The 11,034-nt window shown below is 40.7% G+C and overlaps 1 protein-coding gene across 1 annotated transcript; it reads right to left on the bottom strand.

The window, feature by feature from the left end:
- Positions 1-9,375: 9,375 nt before the first annotated feature.
- Positions 9,376-10,404, bottom strand: LOC116181102 (lipase member H-like). The gene is made up of 2 exons (XM_031501369.1): positions 9,732-10,404; positions 9,376-9,680 (listed from the first exon to the last, which is right to left on the bottom strand). Exons 1-2 carry the CDS (start codon positions 10,339-10,341, stop codon positions 9,448-9,450), a joined length of 843 nt encoding a protein of 280 aa, XP_031357229.1. The 5' UTR covers positions 10,342-10,404; the 3' UTR covers positions 9,376-9,447.
- Between the last annotated feature and the right edge of the window lie 630 nt (positions 10,405-11,034).

The raw sequence follows: 11,034 nt of genomic DNA on the forward strand, positions 1-11,034 counted from the left end.
ACGTAAGGGAATATGGGTACACCAATTGTTTACTTACCTACTGTCTGTAGCACGATTATAGGAGCTATGAATAGCTGCATGCAAAACAGAGCTGCTCCTTGTACTTCTTGTAATTACAGTGGCCCAGGCTGGGATCCGCTATGGGGATGGTCCTGACGTTTGGTGTGAGTGGTTATGGTTATGATGGCTTGATCTATTTTTATATTGCTGTGCCCCTTATGTAGTTCAGTAAATTATGGCACCGTCTCTGCCTGCGAAAATATAAACAAAAGTCTCTACACGGATTAAATCAATGGTGAAGACTTCGGGCATCAAAAATCGGAACTGGATCAAGCCAACGATAATAAGAAAATGGTACATTTTTTAGAGCGGTTTAATTTCAATCAGAAATCACGCCGCCGCGAAGGTTTTTTGAGAACAAAAACGCGATTTTCATTTGCGGAAGAGTCGCCGAAGGCAGCTTCGCAAGTAGAATTTTCGCTTCCATTTACACTTGCCATCGGCATTTAATTAACGTCGTACAATTCCGGCCCACTTTCTACATTTTATGAATAAAAATGTTTATTTAGAACAGAGCGTTCGCTTATTTCAACCGAAAACAGTGCAGTAAAGATAAAAATCGCCTGAGAACCCGCGTAAGTAAGGAACTACATAAATTACAATTCACAGTAATTAAATGGTCACAAATTGCGCTTACCTTATGATTTATGCTTTTATAGCACTTACTTTCAGCTATTGTTGTTTACAGCGTGTTTTAATTAGAAAACTTCTCATATTAACATTGCGGAAAAGAGGCTCATTAATAAGTCGCACGCCACATCTTTAATCAAGCTGCAATTCGACTTCCCCATAATAGCCGCGGTTATCGCCTGGAGCGTTGGGAAATAAAACGACACATCAACGCAAACGTTATTGTGGTAAACCTTTGTACGCCACCAGCGTCGGGGAGAAGGAGGAAAGCAAAATAATTACCTACGTTGAAAAAAAAAGGGGTAATTACTTTTGTGTTTAATGACGATGCGGAGGTTGTAGATACTGTCACGGTTTTTAAAAGGACCTCCTGCGGGATAATTAAAATCGTTTTAATTCGTTTGGAAAAGATGGTGCCACAAAGGTTTTCGACGTCAAAGGGTTTGATTTGAACTACAATCTTCCGTCGCTTTTGAACTCAACTGCAGACGACAAAAACCTTATGTTATGATGATGAACCACAAACTAAAGCTGATTTTATTAGTTACACAAAGAGACCTAAAATACGTAGAAACGTGAAGAAAAAAGGAAGAGACAATGCGGAATGTGTACAAATTGAAAAAGTCGAAGAAGATGAAGAAACATGGAAGGCATGGAGGAAAATGCGGAAGAAGGTGTAGAAGATTTCGTAGGTGTAGACAGTGCAGAAGAGACGAAAAGACGAAGAGGCGAAGAAACGATTGATGACACACTTAGAAACGTGGGGAACGTGTAAACGTGTGTAGACGATGTAAGGCAAGGATATGGAAGATGTGCAAATTGCAGAAAAAGGCATAGTAGGTGTAAAAGGAGAAGAAAGCGAAATTTATAATTGTGGATCAGTTCGTAGCTTCCGGTTAAAATTAGTATTCTATGGCGTGTTGACTATTTAATGGCTCACGGAAGTCTGGGCGACAGCCTGTCGACAATAATAAGATATAACTTTATTTTTGTCGAAGTTCAGGCCCACAGTGAATTCGGAAGGGTAGACGATCACAAGTAAACGGTAAATTAACTACAAAAACAAAAAATAGTTATTACTTTTGGATTAAAGGAAAGCTTTCGATTGAATGGCAAAACTGTGTTTATAGACAAAAAATAGTGCAGAATTAACAAAAATAAATATTTAAAAAAAGCAAATATTATAGAAGAGGAAGAGCGAATCACGAATACAGAAATGGACTAAAACATTGAGTAAGTAAATGTATGTAAATTAATACATGGGAGTGCCGATCCAAAGAGAGGGGAACGTTGAGGTCGAAATGGATGATGGAATCAGCTCAGTTGTATGCTTTTCACAATATTGCAAATGCCTAAAATTACAAAAGTTTACAAAGTGTAGGTACTAAAATTACCCTGAATTGTGTATACGGTATACTTATGCAAAATATGCTAATGAAACCGTTTAATTGCGATAGCAGCAATTTATTATTAGAACGCGATTGCTATACATCAAAACATTTCGTTTATTAAAATAATTTATTGCCAAAAGTAACTGACAGCACAAATTTACAACTTTGATTGCTTTTTACCCATAGTTCGATTTGAATCTTAGGATCGGACTATTTGGATTCGCGAATTAATGTATCTAGTTAAATGTCTCTAATTAGATTGAAATCAGGTTTAAATAATGGCGAAGTTTTTAACTAATCGGTTTTGTATGCCACGTAACTAATGTTTTTAATTTGACTAACCCCAATCCGGAAAAGAGAAAGAAAAGAGTGCAGTCAACTTTAAATCAACGTTGAATTGTAAAGGAGTTTTTTTAATAGTCTGAAGGACTATGAGAGTTCTTCTTTAACTTTGGTGAAGTAAACATAGAAATTAGCCAATATCGGATTGGATTGATCTTGTCGTTAAATTTCTTAGTGGTAAAGTGTAATGTGAGTATCAGAAAAGTTAAGGCATAAGAGGTACTGAAAATTAATTTATGCAAAACTTCGGTTGTATATCTTTTACAAAAATCTTTTAATCTTTTGATAGGATGTTCTTAAAGGTATCAACCTCTGCGCAAATTTAAAGCAGTTTGTATTGCATGTATTATTACGATTTATCACAACTTCTTTTTTCAAAACTTGGTCTGCTCAAAGTGCAAGAAAGAAAATCTCCAAACTTTTACGACACATTCCGTTTGTAGACATCTACTTCCGACGTCCCGTTCATCGCAATTCGAGTTAAAAGTGTTGACTCCACTATACGTATGATCTTGTCAGAGATGGCCACATTCCCTTATTCCCTTTGTCGGTATCCACCACAGTCATATAAACGCACCCTTTCAGTGAATTTATCGCACAAGGCTCTATTTAATGACGTTACTGAACTATAAAAAAGTTGATTTTAAAAGCACTTCTACTACTAAAAAATGTTTCTTCGCGTAAACTTTATCAATTGTAAATTAACGGCCTTGTTACAAATTAGGCTAAAACTACCGTTCAAACGCAAATTTTCACTTTGTCGTCAATCTGATTTTGCTTCCACGCTTCTTAACGACTCGATTGAAATTTAGCAGCAACTAGCTGATTTCTGTATTTCCCACTTCAATGGGTATATGTACTCGCACGAAGCTTTTATAACTTCGCTAAGGATAGAATGAATTTCCAACGATAGAAAAAGGCACAAAAACCGTGCACGTGATCGCTCCCAAATTAGTACTTTTCGACCAGCGAACTCAAGTAAGAATCTCCCGATTTCTCACGTCTTTCGCTAGATGAATCTCCCCATCAGAAAAACCGAAAAGCGACTTATTTCTGAAAGCAATTGACCTCGACGGTCGTGCCCTAAGAACCAATAGAAAATCCGCATCCGTGCTTGCCTTTAAACAGAACGGAACAAAACTCTTAGGTTCGAAAGGAACGTGGCAACCGCGTTCAATACGTTTCTCGTTATCGGCTGTTATCGTCAGGGATATATTCGCTGACGGACCGCTATAAAACGGTACATATAGAAATTTCCCTAAAACGGGCGATCAAAATGAGTTGTTATCGAGTCGCATTTGGAAGTTCAAATTGAGTACAATTTCCCATGCAAACAATCATTCGAAAGGTGATTCGACAGCAACTCATTTTTTATCGCATGGTATTAACAAATTAAAAACCAAATTTTTTTATCTGAATTCTATCAATAACATGGAAAACTCCTTACGATTGTCAGACATCGGTTATGCTGTTGCTTTCTTAAAATCGCTTTGAAAAATGTGTAGACTCCGGGGAAAATTTCGAAAATAACGAAACGTTGGGAGTTGTTATCGTTTTTACTGACCAGGGGATTTTCTTTATTAGTGGCAACTTTTTAACTAGCCCAGAATTTAGTGAATACAATCGTAAACTTTACAGGTAATCATTTTGATTTTTTACAAAAAGGGAAAGTTACTTAATAGTAATTCATGCATCGCGAAATATGATAGGTTTACATTTCATTTCGATTTAGAATTCTTTGTGGTACTTTAACCCACTGAGACAATAAGCCTATTCTTCGTTAAAAACTGAATAATTTTTCTTTTTGCCCCACGTCTTTTACAGGATACGACCTTCGGATTAAGTATTTAAATTCAACCGTGCCACTCGAATTCCTTGATTTAATTATGGGATTAAGAAAGCAAAGTACCCGAGAATTGTTTATGTAAGAATGACTAATTTATAGATATTAAATTGAAGCAGAATGAAAATACTACATTTTTCGTGGAAACAAAGCAAATGTAAAAGAACAAACTTTGGGTAGAAAAAGGAGCAATCGCGAACTCCCAATAAAAAAAATCGTCTAGAAGTAACTTAAAGCTAAGATTTTGAGCAACTATAAATTACCCTGATTATCTTGCGATACGTTTGAGGTTATCTTCTCACCCTATTCAATATATCGCCCTTCATTCTGAGATATCCTGCAGGTATTTTGACATTATCTTGGATTGTCCTGGGAATATCTTGACGTGAGAATATTTAGATCGTATTGTATTCGTTAAAATATCGCACCTGATCGATTACCTAACTGCACACGCAATTCCGGAAGTTACCTTAAATCCACGTCGCGACGGTGGTAGTCAGTTAAAAGACGCGACGACACAAAGTGGTTAATTTTTAATCAGATTTGACTAGCCAATACAGGTCAAATATAGCTCGAACCCTAAGTAATGGGATCCCGGGACTAATTGATTTGTGGCTAGGTGACCAATGGCTCCAATGCCATCAACTCCATACTCTTTCGTCCGCATTAACCGCAATTCGATTAAACGGCCACTGCATGTAAACGTACATTTTCATCCCTTTTAGCGGCGGCGACTCTTTTTTTCGGTCGCTGTCAGAAGATTTGACATATTGCGAGACACAAGTACGGAAACTCGGGTAATCCCAGGGGTGCAACGCGGAGATGGTAGCGGCCGAGTTGACAGATTCGGCCAATCAGCCACAAGCATACATGCTGATAGCGTCCTTACTTAACCTCGCCCTTCACGGGATTATTACTTCGCTCTCTTGTGACTTTTGAACACTTCGCACGCCTTCACCCTATTTGTCAGCTTAATGCCTTATGAAGTTGTATTTCAGAAACAAATGTTGAAAAAGGTGGAAATTCATCGCGCTTTCAAAGTAAATCGCGCTGAAGTTGACAAGTTTAATTTGCCTCGCAAAGGTTTTCACTTGAGACGTAACGTCGGGTTAGCGAAAAGATTAACTTGTTTGCAACTACTTTGCTTGTATCGCCGTGGAGCTATGCGATATGAACCTTCTCTGCCGCTGTCCTCTTCTCCCATGGGAATGCCTTGGAAATTCCTGGCATGCAAGTACCACTTACGTTGCCTTTTCCAATTTCACCTTACAAAGACAAAGACTCAATAGAAACTGCCGCCGGTCGCATTACTTAAAGTCATTCACTTTTACATTTTAATGCCTACTTTATTCCTTTCTCCTTTTGCGAAGCAATGCCGTCATGCAGGAGAATCCCGATTACTCAATTTACGAATTTCTCTAACGCTAAATTTAATTCAAAGTACGTGAACGCCCCTCTTCAGCGTATTCACATCCATTACATCGCGCGCCGTAAAACCTAACCGTCAAAGTGAAGTCTGAAATCACTTTCGCGCGTATAATTATTTTGATATACGTTGCTTCGTGTAAAGATGCCTCAAAGGCTTGAACTTAATTATTTTGTTACTACTGTCTGAAATAGTTACTTCAGTCTATCACCTTTACAACATCGCCGATCCATATCAGTTTGTAACGTCTAAGTACAACCGACCCATTCAGTGGGCTCGCTTTCACCTTTTCACAAAATATGTCGAATTCACAATCTGTGACGGGATGACGGAGTCCCTTTTCGTTTGGCATTTTTCGTGCTCTGGAACCTTGAAACTGCAGGGCTGGACTGAAAATGCGAGATGCAAAATTTTTCAAATATACGTTTCCAACCACGGTTTTGCTTCCATTTGACCCGTCGACACCTAATCGGTAACATGGGGTGTCCCGCCGTAGAAATTTTCAAGGTTCTCGCTTTATTCCTTGGAAATTCTGTGAAAATCTTCGTCCACAGCGTGAATGTGGCTCAATGTAGATGATTTCGCGCTCTTCATCTCATTCTCGTCCCCATCTTTTCATTCTTCTCGTTTTGTGGATATATATGGTCTTGCCCCTCGTTTCATCCTCAATTTCTTCTCCTGGTCTCTTCTCGTCCTACCTTCTTCTGATCGTATCGCATCTGGTTTTCTCAGTTCGTGCCATTCACCTCATCCTCGCGCCCCATGCCCTCTACCGCTAATTTTCTCGTCCTTTGGTCCTCTCGCCTTACTGGTCTACAATCCATATCCCGTCTTCAGTTCGTACTCCTCTTAATGTCATTTTCTCATCGCTTCCTCTTTTATTCTTCTGGATCTATCGTCCCCTCTTAATCTTCCGCGCGTCTTCTCACTTTCGACATCGGACACCTCGTCGTCGTCCTTTCTTCTTGGGTCATTAGTCATCTCAACCTTTCCTCCTCGTTTAATCATCGTGCCATTTCTGTCTCGTTTCGTCTTCTTGCTCGTTTTAATCTTCCTCCTCTTGTCATTAAATTCTCTGGCACTCTTTCTATTGTCTTCGGGATCTCACTCTCTCCTCCTCTCCTACAGTTCTTCTTTTTTCCTAGCACCACATCCTTGTTTACTTCTCATCCACGCCTTCTTGTCTTCTCTCCTGTCGTCTACTGGCTCTGTTGCACTCTCCTCTCGACCTAACATCCTATCGTACTCGTCTTTCGTCATATCGTTCTCATTCTCTCGTCAGCTCGTCTTCTTATTCCCCAGTCCACATCTTCACCCTCTATCTACTCTTTTATCATTACCTTATTTCGCTCTCGTCCTCATTAGAGACGTATCACCATCTCCCTCCATGTCCAGTAGGCATATCGTTCTCAGATCATCTGGTTCTGTCATTTTCCCTTTCTCTTTGCCCCTTCGTCATCTGTCTCTCTCACCGTGTTTACCTGATTATCCTACCCCCGTCCTCGCATCTTTTCATACCATGGTCCTCTCGTTTTCTAATACTTTTCTCATCGTCATCTCGTTCCTTCTCATACTCTCGCATTCGTTTAAGTATAAAAGTCTTCATCCATTATCTTCTCCCCCTAAATGACATTGAAAGCTCCAGAAGAGCGTCCTTAAAGGTACACGCAGTTCAAAAGTCACCAGCCACGTGGAGGTGACCTTGGAAAATAGGTCAAGGCGAAGTTCAAGTGTGCTCTCACCCATTCCCCTAAGTACTGTTCTGGTGTTAACCTTGGAAAGCAGGTCACGAAAAGAGTCGCGCGCCTCCAAAGGCCAATCAACTGGTCTTATTTTAGTTTGAAAGTCAATTACACATTTTTTGTGGTGTCATTATTTATCAAAAGATCAATGACCATCAATTTTTTGCGGTGTCATCCAATGTTCAAAGCCATCAGAGTTTTCAAGTTTATCAGAGATCAATAACTTAATTTTTTGCCGTGTCATGGTCAGAGCTGGGTACTGCTCGCGAGCTTTCCGCTCGAAAAAGCGCTCCAAGCGGAAAAAGCGCTTGCGAGCGGTCCGCTCATGAGATCATTTCGAAGCGGCCGCTTGGTGCTTGATACTCGAGCGTTTACTTAAAGTGCTCGGCGCTCGAGCGCTTTTTTTCTGCCCATGAGTGGTTTTTCCGCTCGCGAGCGGTTTTTCCCGCTCCCGAGCGCTTTTCCGCTCCTGAGCGTTTTTTTTCGCTCATGAGCGCTTTTAACCGCCCCCAAGCGCTGGAGGATTAAGCGCCGCTCGCGATCGTTTTTTTCGGTCCCGAGCGGTTTGTTCCGCTCTTGAGCGTTTTTTCCGCTCTTGAGCGTTTTTTCCGCTCTTGAGCGTTTTTTCCGCACGAGATAAACCGCTCGAGCACTTTTAGGAGTGCTCGGAACTCGCAAGTGGTTTCGCTTTGAAAAACAACTCGCGAGCATTTTTGAGACAATTAGTTTTTTAGAACGCACGACCCAGCTCTGGTCAATGTTCATTTTTGTCACCAGAGGTCAATGAATCCTATATTTTGAAGGCATCATAATATTTTATTTTCAAGGTCATTAGAGGTCGACGACCTCATCTTTCATAACCGCACCAGATGAAAAGTCCGATAGAGATGCAGTAAAGGCGAAGGACGCGAATGGGATGAAGAAGTAGATCAGAGGGAATAAAGCGTAAGACGCGAAAAAGGTCAAAAAGGAATAACCAGGGACGAAATAAAGGGCTAGCTAGAGAAATAGACGAAACAAATGCATGTGCCGGAACAGAAGATGTACCAGGTAAGGATGGATCGAAAGAACAGAAAATATTATAGAAAATCGTCTAAAAAGATCAGTGATACGAATGAGACCAAAAGCCAAAAAGATATGAAAAAACACAATCCAGATTGTCAGACCAAAAATGTCAAAATACGATAAGTACGAAAGACGAAAAGGCGAAGAAGACAAGAAAATCCGAATGGAGAACAGAACCGTTAGGCATTTCAGATATCACGATCAAAGAACACGGACGAAGTAATAAACACCAAATCACAACGAACGGGGATAAAGAAATTAATCGTTTAAGGTGGGAACAAAGAGTTAATAGTTGAGAACAAAAAGACAAGTGCCCCACTGAGGAACCAAAGAATAAACATCATGGGTGAGTGACTCTAGAGACGCGAGGGTGGGAAGGAGAACAAATAAACGAAGAAAGGAGGGATGTGAAAGAGAAAAAAGATATGAAACTTACAACTGAAGCTTATGAGGCGAAAAGATGAAGCAATCTTCGAATGATGCTTCAAAGGAGATAACAGAAAAGAAGGGCGAGAAAACAAAGGATCCATGGTTCGGAAAACGAAAGTGGAGAGAAACGGATGAGAGGGCCCAGAACAAGAGAGGAATAATAAATAAATAAATAAAATAAAAGGGGATGAAGAAGAAGAGGGAAAAGAAATAGAAGAAGACGGGGAAAAATGTTTAAGAGGGCCAATAGGATGACTACAATAAAGCAAACTACGAATGGTACAAAGAAGATGAGTGACGAAAGAAGCGAAAGTCGCGAGAAAAACTAGAGAATAGTAAACCAAGGGAGCGAAAGAGACAAAATAGAGCGCGCACGAGACGAAAGAAACGAAAAAAGATGTGACAGAAATATGATCAGGAACGCACTGAAATTGACAAAGCGTTTATTGTTCTTTTATTTACAGTTTATAATATAAACAAGATAAGAAGTGATGTATCTTTTTCTTCACTGTGTTCCATCTACATTTGTAAACCAGCGATACCCTTAGCAAAGGGTAGCTTGCCCAAAGTCGTTAAGTAGTACGCCCCATCTCCTGTCGCAGGATCGAGTCGGTCCCCCACTACAATTGGCGCGGAAATGTTGCAACCATTTCTTTTAAACTGATCACAGCTAGTACATAGAGCGGCCAGGAAATTCGAAGACGTTATGCTGATAATATAATAAGCCGGGGCACGCACGTGGTCGCAAAGTACTAAAAAAAGGCCCCTGCATAACCCAGCTACCGATTACAGATGGCACTTACTCGTTTGCAAACCCGCTTTATCAGCGGGCAAACCGGTCTCTGTAGGACATCCGAGTTGTTCAACGCCGCAATTTTGAATTTGAAAAATAAAGAAGATGATCTCCGAATAGCTGAAATAAACATCCACGTGGCCGCATCGCTCAGTCATTCCGGTCTTGCTCGTGTGGAAAACGTGTACCAAATCTCCATCGGTTTTATCTAGACGTTCAGCGATCGGCTTGCCTTCGAAAAGTGGAGCGGCCGGTTCAAGGGCGATGAGAAACTTCAATTTCTGTCCGCCGGTTAGATTTTGGTATTCCTGACCGCAAATGCCAATCACTTGCGCGCCCAACGAGAAACCGACGAACCTGCTCGTATCTGCGTTAATCAGCTTTAAGACTACCCATTGGTGGAACTGCTTCGCCAGGTAGGCGCCCACCAGCGGAACGGCACCTGCCGCCTGTGGGTAGTCCAGTGTTACGGCGTCCTTCGACCAGTCCAACGTGATGATGTTCTTGTCCGCCGTAGAGAGGTGTGTGTTTTTCGCCTCAATTACCCATACGCTGTTGGAGGATTGCTGCCATCCGTGGGCTATTATAACCGTCGGCCTGGATGGGCTCGCCTGATTCATGTCCGTTGTTCCATTTGGATACGCCCTGGTATACAGCGTAGTTGTCCAGTCACTGGAAGAACCTGTTGAGCGAAGTAGTAGCAATTACAATCGGGGATTTTACAAAAATATTGAGACGAGAACACAATCTCAAGAAATGAATAAAATATTATTTTATTTTATTTTATTTTATTTTATTTTATTTTATTTTATTTTATTTTATTTTATTTTATTTTATTTTATTTTATTTCATTTCATTTCATTTTATTTTATTTTATGTTATTTTACTTTATTTGATTTTATTCGTCGGCATGACTAGGGAAGAGGGGAGCCTAGTGATAGTGATAGTGATGGACGAGGTAACCTTCTTACAGAGCAATTTTCAGCACAGTTAGGGGGCGACTCGGTCAATAGGCCGTCAACTTGCTGTGAAGCAGTCAGGCGTATGCCTCCTACAAGAACCTTCGATGTGCAAGGGACGAGGACTAGGCCAGGTGGAGGACTACCTTTATTATAAGAGGGACAGCCAACTGAACCCTAGTACTTGGATTTATGTCGACAGACGAAACGAGCCTTATCTAATGACTGATTTCTGTTTAAGGAATCTCCTTTGCCCTATCGGTTAAAGAGGAAGGGGGAAGGGGCCGGCCGCATTAGCAAGCGACGCCATAACAGCGTCGTAAGACTGTAAACTGCGGTACTCTCGATGAACAA

Source organism: Photinus pyralis, unplaced genomic scaffold (genome assembly GCF_008802855.1).
Source record: "Photinus pyralis isolate 1611_PpyrPB1 unplaced genomic scaffold, Ppyr1.3 Ppyr1.4_LG9, whole genome shotgun sequence".
In the NCBI taxonomy this organism is placed as follows: Eukaryota; Metazoa; Arthropoda; class Insecta; order Coleoptera; family Lampyridae; genus Photinus; species Photinus pyralis.